This window comes from Xiphophorus hellerii, chromosome 3 (genome assembly GCF_003331165.1).
Source record: "Xiphophorus hellerii strain 12219 chromosome 3, Xiphophorus_hellerii-4.1, whole genome shotgun sequence".
Taxonomy (NCBI): Eukaryota; Metazoa; Chordata; class Actinopteri; order Cyprinodontiformes; family Poeciliidae; genus Xiphophorus; species Xiphophorus hellerii.
This window is the reverse complement of record NC_045674.1, coordinates 12128277-12148916: the sequence shown is the minus strand read 5'-3', so window position 1 is coordinate 12148916 and position 20640 is coordinate 12128277. Positions and strand designations below refer to the sequence as shown.

The window sequence follows — 20640 nt, the reverse complement described above, 5'->3', positions numbered from 1 at the left end:
AACACTGGCAGGTTTTTTATACCAACTTTACAGCTAATAACATTTTTGTTCTCGTTTTTATAACCCTGGCTCCTTCAGCACAGTTGAAACAATGTGGACTCGTTTTTCCATTCAGAACCAGAAGCCTACCTCGGAGGAGATCCTGCTGATTGCGGAGCAGCTGAACATGGAGAAAGAGGTGATCCGGGTTTGGTTCTGCAACCGCCGGCAGAAAGAGAAGCGCATCAACCCAACCAGTGCCACCCCTCCGCTGCCCAGCCAGCCCCCCACTGCCCCACAAACGCACAAGCCGCCCTGCTACAGCCCTCATATGGTGACTATCAGACGACGTGTCTCCGTTTGGAGACTGTGTTATTGTCTCGCAGCGTCTTATCGGTGCCGTTTTGTTTTTTTCTGACCAGATGTCCAGCCAGCTGTCGCAGGCCGTGACCAGTCTCAACAGCACAACGGTGACCACCATGTCCTCCATTTGCCCCCTGACCTCCAGCCTCACTTCCACTCACCCCTCTCTCACCTCAGCCCACCCCCCTCTGAGCTCCACTCCCTCCCCAGCGACTCCTCCACCTCCTCCCCGCAGCACAGCCAGCCCTGCCACTCCCAGCCACAGTACACTCAACCTAAACACAGGGTAAGAGACCCGGAGACGTTCACAGAATGCAGGGCCGGCACAAAACTGTCTGGAGCCCCAGGAGGAGAATGTTTGAATGAAGGCACCATGCCATTTAGAGCAGTAAAAACTTGCAATCTGCTTGAGTCTGACAAGAAAACCAGTAAAGAGATTTCCCAGTAGTGGATAGAAAATGAGCAGCTGCTAACACTTTTCTTCAGTAACTAAAAGTAGAGTGTTCAATAACCGGTTATATGAAGACACGTCTGCATTTTCAAATGTTAAAACTTGTCTAATCTTTCTAAGCCAGCAGAATGCTGTCCTTGTTGCTTATTCTACATTAGACCCGAACCTTCCCAAGCTTTTAATCTTGACCCTGCAATTTATGGCACAATGGTCCAATTTTCAAAGTGAAGTTTTGGGACAAATAGTGAAATTTCTTAGATCCAAATATTTATATTTATCAATATAAATACATTTTTTCTTTATTTATTTTATTGACTTGACTTAGCAGGTGAATAATGTGCAGTGTCTGAAAACAAATTTTATGGTCTGGATTTTATTTTATTTTTTTTACTATTTCATTTTTTAATTAAAATATAAAATTTTAATGAAAAATATTTTTTAAGTTCTTTTCCATTTTAATAATAAAAATTTTTAATATAGAATTAGTTCCTGAAATAACGTATTAATTTTGACATCTGTATTCCAATGAGTCAAAGGCTCTTGGGGGCCCCCTGCTGCCCTGGAGCCCTGAGCAGCTGCTTGGTTTGCTTGCACTTTGGACTGGCTCTTACATAATACTCTATTTAAAGGCCTACTCGGTTAGATTGCAGAATTCAGTCTGGTGGAAATTTTAGTTTTGGAAAACAACAACAAAAACAAAAAACTGCATGTTTGAGTAGTACTTTTAGGAAAATATTTCTAATTGTTTTAGCCACTGAAATTAACTTTTAAGTGCATTTGACTATTTAGGATAATCAAGTACAACGTAAAAATAATCTGTTTTGTTTAACTTTTACAGTATCAAATAAAAATATATATCAAGAAAAATTGTAACATATAAAAATGTATTTATCTGTGATGTTTCATAACAAAAATTTTAAAAAACACACAATTACTTAATGCATTGTTAATCACTGTTTCTTTTTTCACACTTCCCATCACAAGTTATTAAATTTAGGCAAATTAAACCCACAATGCTGCTTCACATTGCCACACATTTCCATAAATATAATTACAATTTACGCTGCACAGCAGCCTGCAGAGTTCATCTGCAGTTTGTATTTAAATTATTGACACCCAGAACAAATGTTTACATTGATAATCAACCATCCCACTTTCTCCTTCAACTTCCTCTTTGCAGCGACAGAATCTAATCCTGTGTGTGTCTGTGTGTTGTGTTCACAGCTTGTGGCGTATGGGTAAAAAGAACGGTGAAATGTCCAACTACATCACTGACTTTGCTGCAAACCTGAGGTGAGACAGGCTACACATCACACTTAAAAACAAGTTTGTGCACCTTAGCTTTGTGTGAATTAACTGCAAAAAATGAATAGATATTTAGAGCTTTGAAGTTTTTCCTCTTTGCTTTTTCTGAGCCTTCCTCAGACAGACGTCTGTCTAAGTGGATGAGTTTATCCTTTGCTTTCTTGCTGCTAAACTTGCTTTTTTCCCCTCACCTCTTCTCCTCTGCCTGTCTGTGTTTGTGTACATGCTTGCACACGCGTGTGCCGCAACAGGAACACTGTGATGGGAGTTAACACGGGGATGAACCAAGCCCTCCTCGGTAACAATCCCCTGGCCACTATCCAAGGTGTGTGTTTGTAAAAGCAGGGAAACGGAGGCACAGGCATTTAATAATTAATGAAGGAAAATTAACAGTTTAACTGCTAATAAACACTTGATCCTTAAAATGGTTAAGATTGTTGTGAAACAATATATTTATTTAAAAAATGCAGTGCCTTGCAATAATATCTATATTAGTTTATTACGATTTATGTAATGGACCAATAAAACCACAGTAGTGTTGGTGCATACAGAGTGATTACTTGCTGTGTTAAAAGGGGTCTTGCAAATAAAAATCTGAAAAGTGTGGTGTGCATTTGTACCCAGCCTCCGTGACTCAAAACTTGTGCATTTTAGTGTTCATCTCTATCAGCTTCATACATTTAGAGATTAAAATATAGGTCTTTTCTTGTGGGAAAAAAGTTAGATATGCTGCACAGTGGCACAGTTGGTAGCACTGTTGCCTTGCAGCAAGAAGGTCCTGGGATCGGTTCCCGGCCCGGGGTCTTTCTGCACTGAGTTTGCATGTTCTCCCTGTGCATGCATGGGTTCTCTCCGAGTACTCCGGCTTCCTCCCACAGTCCAAACACATGACTGTCCGGTTAATTGGTCTCTCTAAATTCTCCCTAGGTGTGAGTGTGTGTGAGTGCATGGTTGTGTGTCCTGTCCATCTGTGTTGCCCTGCGACAGACTGGCGACCTGTCCAGGGTGTACCCCGCCTCTCGCCCGGAACATTAGCTGGAGATAGGCACCAGCACCTCCCAACCCCACTAGGGACCAGGGTGTAAGAAAATGGATGGATGGACCATTACTCTGGCCCAAGTCTCTAGTGTTTTGCAGGCTCTATTTAGGTCCATCTTTCTTCGTTTAACTCCTTGTCCCTGCTTAAAAAAAGCGTCCCTTCAGCTTGATGGTGCCACCAATTTGATTCACAATGGAGAAGGTGTGAGCAGCTTACATACTGTACACATACCGTGTCACACCCTATGGCATGAAACAACGGGACTTTTTATGGCTTTCTTTCAGCAATGACTTTCTTTTGTACCCTAATGAATAAGTGAATGAGTAATAGGTTTCTCATGAAGAAGTTTTTCTATTTGAACTGTGGATCTCTGCAGCCCCTTCTGAAGCTGCTCTTGTATGAGAGATTAATGCTTCTTGCCCCGTGTCAGTTTCAGTGGGTTGATAGGTTTCTCTTCACCATCAGATAATGGCCTCAGCTGTATCTTATTAAAATGCTCAGCTCAGGATTTAGTTTCAACACTACACTAATCGTCTAAACAGGCAACTTCTTAAGATAATTGGAAGCGCTGGGTTTAATTTTCAGAATAAAGGGAGCTACAAACAAATCCATACTTCTCCTACTTTTATTTGCAATGTTTGTAAAACCACATATTCATATTTTCTTCTGGCTGTGGTCGTCATGTGACAAGATGTGGAAATGTTTGAGGGGTATGAACAGCTTGACAAGGCACTGTAAATAAACTCATGTTAGTAGATTTTCCTCCTCTTAAGCAGTTACAGTCTCACTCACTCCCACACAGATGTGAACACTGAAACTCACATGCACACACAGAACATGACACGCGTCGTTATTCACCTTCCTACACTTGAGAACAGCGCAAGAAAAGCCTTAAAACAAGCAGTGACCCCCCACCTCTGAAGAGCCAGCGTCAGTTTGACACCGATCGGTTTTAATCACCTCCACGGGGTGAGAGAGAGAGAGAGACTGATGAAGGGGGGAGGGGGGCTCATCAAAAACAGAAGGGCGATGATGACTAATACAGTTACACACAGTGGGTGTGTAACTGTTACACACAAGGCGCTCTGGTTGACTACCGACTGGAGACACGGATGAATAGGCAGCCGAGTGTGTTTGCTCATCAACAGTGTGAAACAGCTGAGACAGAGAGCGCGCTCCTTAGGAAATAAATAGCTTATTTTTCATCAGACGTCGCCATCTACAGCCATTAATCCATCCCAGCATGTGTGTGCTTGTGTGTCACTGTGCTTACGCTAATGTGTGGGATCGTGTTTTTGTTTGTCAGGTCCTGTTTTGCTCATCTTTACCCTTTTCGTCTGTTTTTTCTATATTTTTTTTTTAATCATTTGAACGTCAGTATTTTGCTCTTTGAGTCAGAAAACCATCTGTTTGAGAAGCTCATTTTCTGTGTAGGAATCATATGATCATGAGTGTATTTGATTTAATGTCAAGAAATGTTCAAAAATAATCATCCAGCCACCAAGAGGTGCTTTTCTTCAATAAAATGGGAGTTTTGATGTTTTTGTGGACTTTAGTTGGAGCTTGAATCTTGAAACGATATATTTAGTTTAGCATTTTATTACATGTATTACCTTTTTATTCTCGTTGTCTGATATTAAGTCGGATTAAATGTCAGACTTAACTTAGTCTGATTATGGAGAATCCTAATTTCAATTTGCTTACTGGCAGAATAGTAAACAAGTAAACATGCATGTGTTTGTTTTTATTTGTTAAAATTCAGAGGTTTGCACATCTGGGCAGTTGACAGAATTTCCTTTAAACTTTATGACTTGGGTGAAATATCTTGGGTTTCCTTGCTCAAGTTTCTCATAGTAGCTTGCTGAAAGTTTCGCTCATTCCTCCTGACAGAACAGGTGCAACTGAGTCAGGTTCGCAGGCCGTCTCTTCTGTAGATTTCCTATCTGACTCAGATCAGGGTTTTGTAATGGCCAGTCCTAAACATTGACTTTGGTGTCATTAAGCTGCATGGTAACAAATTTGATGGTTTGTTTCGACCCATTTGCTCCCAAACTTTATCCTCCTGACTGATGCCTTTAGATGTTACTTCAGTATTTCCACATAATGTTCATTTGATGTTCTTTAATTCAAACTTTTATGCATTAGGATGTTGTCACCGTTTTGACGTTATTTATCATATGCTGTGTGACACACGATTTACGACCTACAGAGCGCTGTGCATTATCTATATTATCTAAGACTTGACTTTTCTTTTGACATCATTTAAGATTTTATTACATGGAAAATCAGTGACTCATCTTGGGGTCATATGCTAAAATATGTCGATGAATCACTTTCTCTGATTTTTATCTTCCACCCACCATGAGAAAAATTACGAACAAGAATCAAGTAATTAATATGAAACAGCAAGCGGCACAAAAGAGCCGCATCTGCTCCTTATCAACTGCTTTTAATGAGTCTAAATGTGGAGGACTGTGTTGATCATTGCAATAAAAGTAACAGCTGAGATATTTTTATATTAAAAAAAATCTATTTAAATGTTTTGCATAATTTAAGAAAATATACACCCATATTTCTTTTCAAATATGTTGAAATTTATTTTAAAATATATTTTTATATATATTTTAAAATAAATTAAAATATATTCATATATTTAAGGTGGATCACCATTTTTTTTGTTTGTTTTTTCAGTGTGTAAACTACAGGCTCAAATGACAACCATGTTGAAATGACGATAATAAATAAAATAAAATGATGAAAGTTATTGTTTTTAATTATAGCATCTCCTTTTCTGTCCCCAGCCCTAGCAGCCAGTGGTGGCCAGCTGCCTCTTTCCACTCTTGAGGGCGGCAGCAAGGTGATGCTTGGGTCGTCTGGGGGTCAAGGAGGCGGGCTTCCCTCCTCCCTCTTCCTCAACCACCCGACCCTCCTTCACATGGGTCAGAACCCCGGCGTTGGTCTGGTCAGCGCTGCCATAGCCAAAGTCTCCCAGCCCTCACACTTCCCCTCGGCCAGCAGCATCAGCCCCACGCCCTGCTCCCCCTCCCCCTGCTCCAGCCCTGCCTCCTCCTGCTCCTCCAGCGAAATGGCACACAGCCCGTCCTCCCTGGGGGGGCCCAAGATTGAGTGACCACAGCTGGGGGTCAATCAGAGAGGAGCAGAAAGGATTAAAGAAGAACCTCGCCTTTCACACCAAAGCTATCTCTTTCTCTCTCTTGTGCTCTTCTTCCGTTTTTGTTCTCGTTTTGTTTTTTCCCGGCGTCTCTCTCCGTCTTTCTCTCCAAGTCTTTCGATGCCAAAAATACACAGAATGAAAGAGGAGAGAAGGAGGGAAAGAAGTAAGAGAAGGGAAAAGGAGGAGAAAGATTGAAACCAAAAATCTTTATGTATCCAGTCGGATGAAACGGAGACAGCAATGGACATTTTTCTCTAAAACGTGCGACGTGGCACGTTTCTCTGAAGGAAAACAAACCAATGACTCTGCAACAAAGAGGTGGAAGAGACGGCACGTCCGAGTGCATAAACCAAAAATGACAAAAAGATAACTTTGACTATATGACAAGAAGGAATGGCAGCACGGACAAAGAAACAAAGAGGAGAACTATCCTTTTTTTTTAAAAAATGTCATTTTCCAAAAAGCTGCGGGTCTGAAAGAAGAAGAGGCGATGCGAGGAGGATACGTTTAAACCAAAAATTTTACCTGAGGAGGTGGAGGAGACACAATGAGACAAAAAAAAAAAAAAAAACAAAACAAAAAAAAAAAGACGACAACCAAACCAAAATCACAAATACCAAAAATACGGAGAGAAAAGCTTTATTCAAAGGACGTGTAAATACTGAAGCTATCCAGGACCAGGACTCTACTGCTACTGCAACAAGCAAACACACAAGCATATGAAACATGAAGAACCAGCTCATCCTGTCACTGACTCATTCTGTCTTTCACTTCATGTGTCTCTCACGGATTTTTTTTTTAATATAATTTTGTAAAATAGTGTTACTTTTTTGCATCATATGTGTGAGCGTCTGCTAGAAGAGCATAAAATTGCATTCGTTTTTCTAAAGTCCAACTTTTTAACACGTTATTTTCTAAGTACAGTTTAACATTAGTTTTTTTTTTACTATTTATTAGTGCTGTTACACATTTCAGCTCCTATTTATTGTTGTGTGCTACTGTAGTTTTAGCTCTCATCATTATCATTGCCATCATCTTCGTCTGTGTCATCATCGTTGCCATGTATTTTGTTTGTAACGCGACTCTCCCTGCAGCAGGGCGAAAGTGATCCAGTCCTCGCCAAGTGCCGCCAGCTCGCAGATCGAGATGGCTCACTTTGTTGTAACTTACAGTGCAAATTCATTCATTAGGAACAGGTTGACATTTTGAAGCGCTTATTTAGATCGCTCGACCCTCACTCTTTAAGATGAAAGTGTTGAATGTTGTTTCTTTCTCAGTAAAAAAAAAAAAATCCTAATAAGTTAGTCCATAAATGAATTTATATGTAAAAGAATTGATCAAATGTATTAAATACTGAGCCACAAAAGTATTTTTTTGGTAATGGCAGCTTATCACATGAAATAAATCTTGTTGTATTGTGTCCTAATAGAGGCCGAGTCCAACTCTTTCTAAAGCCGTTGGAGGCTCTAATTTTCTCCTGAGAAACTCTTCTGACTATCTACTAAACTCAGTTATCATGCGTACTAGGAGGAGCACCTGGTCTCCTCCTCACTTCACTGGTTTATGGTGAAATGATGTTCTACTCAACTCTTAATTTTAGCCCAATCAGTGCTCTCTGGAATATTCAGAACCTTAGAAACATGTCAGCAACCAACGGCATTCCTTTGATTTGCAACAATAAGGTTTTCGGAAAGCTCTTAGTAGATAATTGTCATGCTCTTTGTAAGCTTTTAGAGAAGACCTATTATGCAAAATTCACTTATTGCACATTTTTATGCTTCCATTTGGGTCTCAACTGCTTCTAAAAACAGCTTTAAAATAAACAGCCAGCTGTTTTTTGGCAATAAGTTAATGTTTTTGGAAAATGAATCTCCTGATTGTTAAGACACAATCAACAGGCACTTTGCCGTTACCTAGCAACACCATTAACATTACTTGGCAACCTAAGCAAGTTTACCACTGTATGTGCTGTACAATGGCTGCTGGAAAAGACAAGTGTTTTGTTGTAGACTAACTATTCAGAACCTATTTGCTGCATTGTTGTTGAATGTGCAGGAGGCTCTACTACTGCTTCTCAAAGATGTACAGGTGCATAATTACTCATCTGTTTGCAGCCATTTTCACGTGTAAACGTTGAGTTAAAGTGCGTGGCCAGCAGCAACCTATTTGGATTTAAAGTGACAAGATGACTTAAAACAGCTCATTCTGAAAGTAGCTCAAAATAGATAAAATCTCATTATCTAAGAATAATTTTGTGCAAAAAACGAAATAGAAACACGTATCCTCAACTGTTGAAGGAAGCACAACAGGTCACCTTTAGTGGACTAACCAATATTTATTTAACTTATAAAAAGCTTACTTAATACAGATCAAATTCCACTTTACTACAGATAACTTTATTATGGACTAATTTGTTTTGATTTCTTTGGGGCTGCTTGTTTTTTTCTTTTGTTTTTGGGGGTTTTTTTATCAACATCTGATCTGGATTTCATCTCAGCTGCCACTTTAGAAATATATTTACTGAGAGAAGCATTGATGTGTTCGATACTTGTTGAGCTCGTTATCAGGGCAGTCCGTGTCTAAATGAACATGCCCAGGAAACTTTGCACGCTGAAAATGATGTTGAAAGTATGAAATAGGGGCTGTGATGGGAGATTTGAAGGAATAACCACTGAGACTGAAGGCTAAATAAGTCAATAAAGCCAAGTTTAGTCACAGCTTGCTCTCGTCCCTGCGTCGTCTATCAGCACAGACCGCCTGACATCTGTACGTCTCGATGTATATGTCTGCTTCCATCATCGCTTCATCAGTCACATTTCACATGTCATTTTCCACCCCACTCTTCCATTAATCCTCAAATAGATACCAAAGCATTATGTTCTTCTCGAGCCTTAGCCGAGACGTAAACACAATAAAAAGGCGCCTGTGTGGGGGGCATTTCTGAGGGACGGGGCTGAGAACAGGATGCTGCCACTGAAAGGCCCCACTGGAGAATCTCCTCCACCTGAAAGCTTTATTTAGGGGTTGATCTTTTACTCTGAACACCCCCCCACACACACACACACAACACACAACAAAGGGTAGTCACACTTTTTTGTAAAGAGGATACCAAAAACAAACCCAAACCAAACCAAAACGGCGAACTCTCACTACCCAAGGAATGACTGAAGCAAACCAAAAATAACCCAAACCAAATGTGGCTGGAGGGAGGAGGGGAGGAGGACCAGCAGATATCCGCCTGTCCGTCTGTTAGCTTTAGGCCTGCAGAACTGCGGCCTGCTCTGAAACTGTGTAGCACTGATGGAGGGATGAACAGACAGGCGGAAAGACAAGAAAAACAAAGAATGGGTCCATTCCTCCCTTCCTCTGCCTCCCTCTCTCCAGCTCGGCTCTCTGGTCCTGGATGGAGCTAAACGCAAATGACCTCACTGAACTGAAATTTGTTTTTATTTCAAATGTTTTTAGTTTTGATTCTGATTCCTTTGTCCCCTCTGCTGTGTCTCTTGATGCCGTTTCATGTACTGTATTTTAGTGCTTATTACTTATTTGGAATAACGTACTCGCTTACTTACTTACTACAAGAGCTCCTTATTTTTTTTGTAGTCGTGCTAGAGATTTTTATCAGGTGGTTGACGATAAAAACAAAAAAATACTGTGAAAATTTAGCTTCCAGATTTTTATTAGCCTGTCCTGGCGGGGGGGCAAATAGACGACACAAAAGCCAAATTGAGCAGCAAACCTTGAACTCGTCAAACCAAATACTGAAGCAAACCAAATTGTGCACGAGGACAAAGAAAACGGGTCAGTTTGTCTGAGGTGAGCGTTTTCTGCATGCAAGTGTTCGTTGGAGGCTTAAAAATGAAGACGTGGGTTGGGTCAGGAGTGATGTCTTGTAATTTTTGAACCCAAAGACGGCAATCTGAGCTACACTTTAAGATGCAGAGCTGTACTCGCAGCGTAGGCCTCGGTTTATTTGACGCGTGGGGAGTTGGACTCTATCCAAAGAATATTTGGTTTGATCCTCGCCGGGCGAAACAGTCGACACACGAGAATCGTTTCACGAACCAAGCTTTAGATGTGGAAGGGAGGGTTTGCACCTTAAAGGTGAGGCCTTCTCTCCACATTGACTCTTAGACGGAATGTATCTGTTAGTGCTTCTATAGATTTTGTAGAAAAAAAGATCTATGTTCTACTGCTTACTTATCGCTGATGTACTGAAAAGAAAAAAACTTTTAAAAAAAAAAGACTTTGAGAAAAAAGATCCTTAAAACATTGATAACTTGATTTTAGACCAAAAATTTTAACTATCTCTCTTTGGATTTTTTTTTATTGTTATTTCTCTGTTTTCAATCATGATTTAGACTTTTGATTGTACTATTTATTCAGGGTTGATTTATTGGCTTGTCTATTTATTCGTTAATTTATTTCTAGAGGTGCTTTTCTGATCATGTGATGGGTTTGTAATGGATTTTCTTATTTTATGCCCCCTGTGAAAGGTCTTTATTTTACTTCTTTACACCAAATAATACCAGAAATGTATTTTAAAAGCCCTGTAGATACTCTACATACAACTCAACATCAGTAAAGATGTGTAACAAGCCTTTAAATAAATTAATATTTTATTGCAATAACATAATCCTACACTGAAAATCTTTAGAAAATCCAATGATAAGTGATAATTGTTTTTAATATCATTGATGGCACACTTATTAGGGCATCTAATTATTCCTTTATATTAATTGCATCAATTTAATTTAAGTTGTGGATCAAAGTATAATTTTCTAATTAATAATTCACATCTTCCTGTTTGCCTTGGGTATGTATTTTGTGACACCAAGATCATTTTTCTTGACAGATCTCAAAATAAGACTCTCAGGAGATCATGCTATTTAAATAAGGCCGATGTGTTGATCTTAATTTGCCACAAAAATAGCTAGTTAAGCTCCTCAAATCTTTGAACTACCAGAATATTTTATATAAAAACCTGACGCAATTATCCAGAAAAATGAGTATGGGTCATCAAAAGATCATTCAGCTGATTAATGTTTCAAAAACTGAGCGAAATAATGAAAACATGATCCACTAGATGAAAAATGAAGTACAGCTCAATCCCCAGACCTACACACTGTTGGCAAAAGGTGGTTGTGAAATGAATTAACAACATGAGTACCAACCATTTTACCACTAGTTACCATATGGTATTTTCACCACAACGAACTTTCTTCTTGCAATAAATTATGAATTTATTTTAAGCCTTCTGCACATCTCTACCAGGTGTTTCCATTAATGTTGCAGGCCCTGTGAATTTAAAGTGGCAGCACTGTGCGCAAAACACCTCATGATTGTTTTGACACAGAAGAAGTTAACATTTTTGATTTCCTTGACTTACATTTTCCCTTCAATCTCCTTGAAGTTCAAACTCTGATGAGTAAACAGGAAAGCGATTTGACTGTGAGTCTTATCGTGAGGTCGTTGTGGCACAGAGCTGCTTCTTTCTTTTAATACTCTCCACATCAAACCAAGAGCTTTACTGTTACGCCAAAAACACAGAAGAGGAGTATCAACGGTGGCAAAAAGCTGAAGTGTTTTTTTCATGACAGAGACAACAGAAGGAGGTAGAGTCCCACATTACCCTCTAACTAACTTCTTGTTTTGTCTCTGTTTCGTTTTGCTTCTGTATCTTGTTTTGTTTTCACTTTCCTGTACGATTGCTTTAAAATGATTTCTTCATCCACTGTCGGATGTAAAAGAGAGATAGTTCATCATATACCTCATATTCTTTGATGATAAACCAAATAGATGAATGCTTTAAAAAGCGGGGTTCAGGTGCGGATCAGGGTCCTGGAATGGGTCCAGGTGCAGGACGGTGTGTTTGCTCTGTGAGATCTGGTCCCTCTTCAGTCTCCACATAGCTGCACGCTGCTCCACCCTCCCTGGGAACTCAACCCTCTCCTCACATTTGAGCCTCACTGCTTCCTCCCTGTCAAACCTGGACTGTGGGCTTGATGCTGCTCTTTGACTCGGATCTTAGATCAGCTCCGGATCTGGGTCCGCCTCGTAGCGGCTTTATCACCAAAGCTGTGCCCTCTCTGGTCCCTAACGCCCGACGAGGGGGCTTGTTGTTCAGTTTAATGCCAGGGAGCAGCTGACTGAGGTAACTAGGTGACATGTACAGACAGTTATGTGTATGTGTGTGTTGAGGAAGTGGAAGCTGGAGGGAGAGGTGAGCACATTGTCTGAACATCTGGATTCTCCGTGTTTTCCCCCTTTGGAGGAAAGGAGAAAGAGCGACTCTGCTGTGCAACTCAGGGTTTGATGGACTTGGTGCACAGTGCAGGACCGTGGTGGGGATACCCCACTAAGCGAATGATACCAAAGTCTATGCCCCACCATGGATCCAGCATTATGTGCACACTCCCTAAAATCTTGATACTGGCAGAGTGTTTGCTGAGAAGCTCTGTTACAAAACAATGGCAGCAGGGTTTGCATTAAGTACATAAATTATACTCTTTAACAATTTCAGAGCAAGGATCTTTAGAGGGTTCTTTTTTGTCATCTTAGCACAAAGACTGGAATTAACGCACTTACAGCGGACATGTAATGCAAAATTCAAATTTACTTCCATTTGGGTCTCTACTGATTCTGAAAACAGCCAATGCACTTAAAACACACCTGGACATTTTTTGGCAATAAGTTAATTTTTCTTATGTCTGAAAAATGAGTTGTTAAGGTAGCCCAGCCTGTTACCTAGCAACTCAACTGGAACTCCACCATGTTGGTCAGCTGGTTTTACTGCTGAATGCGCTGTACAATGGCTGCTGGAAAAGACAAGTGTTTTATTCTTAACTTACCATTTATGAACCAATTGTTGCATTCTCATTGGTTGTGCAGGAGGCTCCAGTTCTGCTTTTCAAATACGTACAGTTGTGTAATTGTGCACCTGTTTGCAGCCATTTTCATGTGTGAGTGAAAGCGTTAAGTCGGGGGCGTGGCCAGCAGCAGCTTATTTGTATGTAAAGTGACAGGAAACCGCTCATTCTGAAAGGAGACAGAAGTGAGCAGATTGAAATCTGATTGTCTAAGAACCATTTTTGAGCAAAAAATTTAATGAATATAATAGTTCACCTGTTTTCATAGACCATTTCTTCAACACACTGATTTTAAATCCATGATGTGTGTTGAACCACGTTTTAGGGGTGTAATGTAGTGTCAAGTAACATGTCTAAAAATTGTTTATATAGGAATAAAGTGTTAAATCTATAGCAGTAAAGTAGTGCCAGGGGTAAAAATAAAAAGGGTATCTGTTCAGCTGGTTCAGAAAATCAATGCTGGCTTTTGAGTTGATTAAGAAATCTTCAACTTTACAAGTCAGGATTACAACATTAAGAGGACTTCCCTTCCACTTCTCCATCAAGGAACTTGGAAATTCCAGTTTCTGTGAATGGAAAACCAGCAAAAGATCCTCGCTTAGTTTCAGGGAAGCTGGGAAGTTGGCTAAATCCCAGGATTTATTACTGTTAAAACAAACCTATTCAACTGAACTAAAATCCTCCTAAATGATGCAAGCACACACTTTTATAATACAATACCACTGGGGTCTGGATTATTTCACATGCAGATCGTGCACAGTTCCTGTAAAACTATTTGGATGGTTCCCTAAATGAAGATGAATCATTTCCCTTTCATTAGTTCTTGATTATCCATGTAACGTCTTGTAGGAACTATTAGAAAAAAGAAAGATCAGTAAAACAAAGTATTGTTGCAGTTTTGTTTGCAATTAATTTAAACTGGATCTGGATGACTACATTCTGTGGAAAATTTTGAATTTAGCTGGGAAAATGTATTGTTTGCATTGCTCTTGAAATACAATACTCTCCCTAATATTGCACCTAAGCAGTTCTTTGGAATTTCATGTTGATGACTGAAGATGATAACGATTTAACAAGGCGTGGTATTCATTTGAAGCAGCGGTGGCTGAGCTCCCCTCACTGGTAACTGAAGCCACTGTTGCTTGAGGCTTTATGTGTCATCAGCCTGTTAAAGTCTCACTAATAGACAGCAAAAGCCACAGAAACAGCAAAACTGCAATACGAGCTTTTCTGTCCTGAACCGAAAGTTGCAAGTGAACCAGAAAAACGGTGAAGTTGAAAATGAATCAGCGTGACAAACATAGAGTGAGAAAGTGCATTTAAACTATGATGACGAGGAGAAGAAGAAGAAAAAGGTATGCAATCTGTACAATCAGTGATGGCACATGCTGGAGGTTAGCAAAACGGTCTGAATCAGCAGTGATTCATAATTTCCACTTTGTTTAGGCAGAGGAAAGCCAACTCCTCCATCTGTTTCCAGTCTTTGTGCTAAGCTAAGCTTACCAACCACAAGCCTGCATGGCTCTCTGTTTTTGTGCAACCTCCTATTAAAACTACAGCTATTCCTTGGATTCACGTGAAGAGAAGCAGTTTCCCAAACTCGTGAGCGATATTTCCTTTATTTAGAAGGAGAGGCAGAGCAAGCTGAGCAAAAGGAACCCTCAACAAAGCTGCCACATCTTCCTCCACCCACTCTCATCCACACGTACACACTCTTCCTCTACTTCATCTCTTCTCTACTCTTCTCTCTTTCTCTTTTCTACAATACAGCTTTAGTCCAAAGGTTCTGCAGCAACACAGCAAAGCAAAGTCAGATGTTAAAGAATAAAACCAAAGAGCTCTAACTTGATCCTCTTTTTAAACTCAAGCCCTCCATCCCTCACCTTTCCCTGTCTGCCCTCCTTCGTCACCTAGTGAGCCAGAATTTGAAGCATTAACCTCAGCTATCCAAAGGGAAATAATAATAATAATAATAATAATAATAATGATAATTAAGATATTGATGATGATGAAATGTATATTTTTAAGTATTTGTCACTGGGGGAAAAAAAGTAACCTTAAACTTCTCATGAGTAAGATGATGACAACGGTGATGATGATGAAAAAGAAGTTTCTCTTGGTATCTTTGTAGCTGTTCAGATCCTTCCTAAGTTTGTGTCTTTTTCTGCTCGTGCTGCCAGAGTACCGCTTTACTCCCCCCTTCTTCTCCACGCTCATTCATTCCCAATGTTTGACCCTGACGTCTGTCTGTCTGTCTGAGTTTTAACCCCCTCTGCGTTTGTCTGAGAGCTGTAAAACCATCCTGATGGGGAAGTTTGGGATTTTTCTCTGGAAGTTGGTTCATGTTTACAGACAGCGAGGAGGCTGTTACAACTGTAACCGTACCTGTATGCGTGTGTGTGTGTGTGTGCGTGTGTGTATGGGGGGGTGGGGTGGGGGGGGGGGGGTGCGTGTGTACACGGTTGGTTAATAGGCGGGGGGTTTTTTGGCTGTTAAAGGACAAAAAGAGCCCTTGTTCTTGTAACAATAATGCATCTCGGCTCATGATCTGTACTGTTTGCCAACTTCCCAAAAGATGTAGCTTTAATCTCTCCACCTCTGTCACAACAGAGTGTTTCCTAATTTTATGTGTGCGTGCATGTGTGGGGGTGCGCGTAGGATTTGTGTGTGTGGGCATGTGTGTGTGTGTGTGTGTGTGGGTGTGTGTGTGTGTGTTTGCAGGTACGGCTGTGTTAACGTTTCCAGTCCTTTTGTCTCTTTCCATTCTGTGATTTGTCTCCCATCTGCACTTTTTTTCCTATCCTCCCCGTTTCCGATCCCGTGGTAGCAACTTAGACTTTTAGTGTATTTATCTTGAAAACCCCCAAAAAAGAAAGAAAAATAACTGCTTGTTCATTGTACAGTGTTGTTCATTTTAAGTCATTTTTGTAACTGAAAGTGTTTCATTCATCCAAATAAAACAGGAGACAAAAACTGTACAGATGATCTCCCTTTTCCCCTTCGCCTCTTGCCTTTTTTGTTTGTTGAGCTCTTGAATGTTGAGATGTTTTTATCTTGAACCACAGGTTTCACTTGGTTTGGAGAAACCTCATCGATGAAACAGGAAACACACGCCACCGTATATTTGATATGCCTCTTTCTAACCAGAAGAGGGGGCTGTTAGACTTATTATCGCCCGGTTTACTACGTTTCTATCAGGTGATATCTGACATTGATTCCTGTTGATAGATAGAAACGACCACAAATCACAAACGTTTATAATCTAAGATGTTTAACGTTCCTTTACAATATAATTTCACTGACGTAATATGAGCATCAGTGCTGCTTTGTGTCACTTTTAAAATGTTTCAGATCATTAAAGACATTTTAATATCAAGATATGAATAGAAAACACATTTTTCAAATGACAATTTCATTTATTAGAACATAAAACAAAGTTTTGTTTTTTTGATCATTTCATTTGCTAAGGCAAAAGCATTTTTGTTACATTTCACAGAAGACTGCAAAAGTTCTCCTAATTTCTTGATTGTTTATAGTAGTTGAGGCTTTCACTGCTGTTAATATTTTTACTGAATAAGTTACAAAAACACAGATTGTCATAAGGTGTCCTGATGTTTTTTTGGTATGACTGTAGTAATAACTTCTTTTGACATGGGAAACTATGCTGTAAAAAGGATTGCTCATCACCTAATTGGTCCCATCTCACTGGGTGGAGTTGCTCCTGGATGATCTTTTGACACATTTTCTTTTATTCCTGGATGTATTTTTAGGCCAAGTGATCCACTCCCTAGATGGTAGCCAACCCTGCACATGAATACAAGAATGCTTTAATTTCCCAATGTCCTCATTTTTTGACATTTCATCTCCAGACTTTTTGCTCTCCTGCACATTTCCAGCCTATTATTCCACTTTAGCCAGAACTAACTAGATACTTAGTAGCATTTTTCCTACATAAGAAGCACTAACATTCTGACTACGATGCTTAAAAATATGTTAGGAATCAAATCAGTTTTTCATTGTATCGTGCCACAGTCGACCCTTTAATAACATATATGATTTTTATGTTGCTTAAAATAAAAGTAAGTTTAACAATCTTGGTATAAGATACACTGCCAAAACACAAATAACTCAAATTTCTCCTCTTTTTGTGGCGATGCATGAATGGGATTTCATTTTTTCAAATTCTTCAGTCCTAGAATAGATGTGGTGCATGGTTTTACGTACTGAAAACATTTACTTTCTTGCTGGATGTCAATTAACAAATATGTAAAAATCTGATGCTTTGCAGGTGTAACTATTTCATCCTTACAGTAGAAAATATTCTGTTTTAATGTCATCTACATTGTTTTTATTACAGTAAACTCTGCATTTAAAGTCAAACCCATGCTTGTACACCGTATCTGAAGGCTGATTGTTTTTATTTCTCCAGCAGTAAATGCAGTGAAAAAGTTTGCCAGGACGTAAAGTGAGGAGTTTCATGCAGTTTGTTTTCTGAGGAATTTAGCAAAGTTGGCAGCATCCTTCCTTCACTGAGCTGATAACCGGTGAGGCGAAGCCGTTCTGAACTGCAATACAGTAATAAAACACTCTGGCTCAAACAGCTTATTGTCTTGGCTGAAACTAATAAAAAAGAGGAAATAAAAACTGCGTGTGAGGTGGGTTGATGTTGAAACTGAGGGCTGCAGCGTCTCATCCTGTGTCTCCACTCCGTTAAAACAAGTTCTCACCTTGGGCTCTTGTAGGTGTTGGAGGAGTTAAGGAGTCGGTTCATCTTCATCTCCTCCTCTAGTGAAATCCTCTCTGCTGAGTAACAGGGACATCTGCTAATTGACAAAGTGCATCCCTATAATTTTGTTCACTTTCCTCCAGCAGAAGCGCATGTGTTTGTTTCATGGTTTAACTGTTTTTGCTGTCTCTTTCCATGTTTTCTCCTTCCTCCTCCTCCTCTTCCTCCGGCTCATCGCTCTCTCCCTCTCTCGTTAACTGCCTCTCCTTCAGTCTGTCTCCTGCTCCCCCCTGCTGGGTGGCACAGTAGGTGGATGATTAGGTAGGATGCTGGAGTGTGTAAGTGTGACAGCTTTCAGACACCCACCTCCGAGTTGAGTCATGGACGGCAGCGGAGAGCATGTGATCCCATCACCAGGGTGACTCGGATAAGATCTGCGTTGCTGTGTTTGTCGCATCGTTTAGTAATGCTTGTTCTCTCTCAAAATGTCGACATCTTGGAGGAATCTGAACATCATATTTATTTCTAGAAAGTTAAAACATTTTCTGTTTGTTGTTGCTCATCAGTATCAGTAAGTGCTGAATGTTTCCTTCATTTAATTCAGTTTTGTGCCATGATGTAACATACAACGATCAAAAACTAAAGAGGAACATAGTTGTTTTTTTTGCATGAGTTAGATATTTAAACTACTCAAGTTGTCAGATTGAATCAAGAACTTCACTGTTATGTACAATCGTTGGAACAAAAAGGAGGGAAGAGGGAAGAGGTGGGTGGAGAACTCACATTTTTCTCAAGTAAGAGCAGGACTTTGTTTTGTTTCAGTCTGAAAATGTCTAATTCCTTTTTTTCACCAATTAGTGCACACAGAACAAACATTACAGACCATCAAAAAGAATTATTAATCTTCAAAATAACTGGATAAGAGAACTAATAATAATAATAATAATAATAAAACAATAGAAGCACTACTACATTGTTTTACTCAGGTAAGTGAAAACTAGCCATCCAAGAAATTACTCAAGAGTAAAAAAAGTATTTAGTAAAAAGGTTACTCAAGTACAAAGTGACTGATCAAAGCATCAATCATTTAATTTTTAGACATTATATTATCAGATGGATCAAAACATAAAATTACATGGAAATTTTTGTAATTTAAAAACCAAAATGAAAATAGTTAGTATAAATAACACATTTAATAAATAAAATAAATCAGGCAAAAGAACAAATTTTCCAAATCAATTTCTTTCTGTATAAAACTTAGGAAAATGAATTTTTGGTTAAAAGAAGCTTGTTCTTCATTCAGTGAAGTTACTAACAGTAGGCAGAATATCCAGAAACTCAAGCTAGATTAGCAATACTTCATTAAAAAAATTACTCTAGTAATAGCAAAAAGCACTGCATAGTGAAAATACTCCTAAAAGGAAAGTTTTTCCAAAAATCTACAAACAAAAGTAACTAGTTACTACCCAACTCTGGATGAGGGATTAAAAATAAGAGGTGAAGAATCAGGGATGAAGGATTATCAATGATGGATGAAACAGGATATAAATGATCAGGAAGGTAATGGTTAAGACTTGGGGCCTCCCATCAAAAAGTCTTGACCAGGAAAGGAGAAAAAGATGGCTGATTAAGTGAATGTGTGGTGAAGGAGTGGCCTAAGTTAGAGTTTCTTACATGTCAAATCATGAAAGAAAATAAATGATGAAAAACAAGAAGGAAGAATAAAAATTGCTATTTTTTTGTCTGACTAAAAACATCACAACTTTTATCAACTGTTCCACCAATGACTGTGTTTCATGATTAAATAAAGATGCATTCGTCTCTCCGTGGCCCTGAGACATGTAACTGGAGAACAGCATATCTTGTTAGGTGAGGAGTCAGTTAACGCCGTAATAATTTCTCCAGGATTGGAAGTGTCCCAGTAAAAGTGGACCTGGCCACGAATAAGGGCCTCAGTGTGTCAGCGGTAGCAGAGACTGAACGCCAGCTGTCGGTTTAACCAGGAACGCTGCCAACGGGACGGTGAGGGTGTTCAGCACTTTGAGGACAAACGTGAGCTGTAGCTCAACAGACTAGGGACATTTCGGACTATCAGAGATCGATCTTCCTCACAACTGTTTGAAGAGTTTTGTGGGATTCTTGTGGTGTTGATTAAATTTAGGGTAATGTCTGATGCAGGAGAGCCATGATAATGTGTGTGTTGTGTTTTTGGTGCCAGTGAGAGATGGTGCCAGCAGTGAAGTGCCACTAGCAGATCTGGTTTCCTTCTCTGAGCAGCAATGTGCTCACATTTTGTGTAGGTGACTGTGTTTCGTGTGTCAGCTATTGTTGCATTTTTCTGTTTTAAATCCAACCTGCTGCCAAAGTTTTACAAAGAAAAGGAGACGTTTATTTAATTATCCGTCTATTCTCTATACTCGCTTATTCTTGCAAGGTTGCAGAGGGTACAAGTCCATCCCAGGGCAATGCAGAGACACAACCTTACACACACTCATATTTGTATAATTTAGAGAGATAAATTGTTTTTGAACTATTGGAGGAAGCCGGAGTACCCAGTGAGAATCCTCACATGCATAGGACGAACATGCAGTCTCTATGCAGTCTCCAGGTAGAACGACCCCAGCCTGGGATTTTAAACCAGGACCTTTTTGGTGCAAGGCAACAATGCTACCATCTTGTTGTAAAATCTGAAAAGAAAAGTGGAAATAAATATACGGTATAGTATACGTGCAA

General features: G+C 39.6%; 1 protein-coding gene across 5 annotated transcripts in view; it reads left to right on the top strand.

The window, feature by feature from the left end:
* pou2f2b (POU class 2 homeobox 2b) overlaps positions 1-16182 on the top strand; it is a 67590-nt gene extending 51408 nt beyond the window's left edge. For 4 of the 5 annotated variants that reach the window (XM_032557539.1, XM_032557553.1, XM_032557533.1 and 1 more), the window contains 5 exons: positions 116-313; positions 402-628; positions 2018-2086; positions 2350-2423; positions 5939-16182. In XM_032557539.1, the coding sequence (XP_032413430.1) occupies positions 116-313; positions 402-628; positions 2018-2086; positions 2350-2423; positions 5939-6267 (897 nt within the window). In that variant the 3' untranslated portion in view covers positions 6268-16182. The remainder of the gene's footprint in view (positions 1-115; positions 314-401; positions 629-2017; positions 2087-2349; positions 2424-5938) is intronic. The other variant, XM_032557543.1, reaches the window with a different exon arrangement.
* Positions 16183-20640: the final 4458 nt, after the last annotated feature.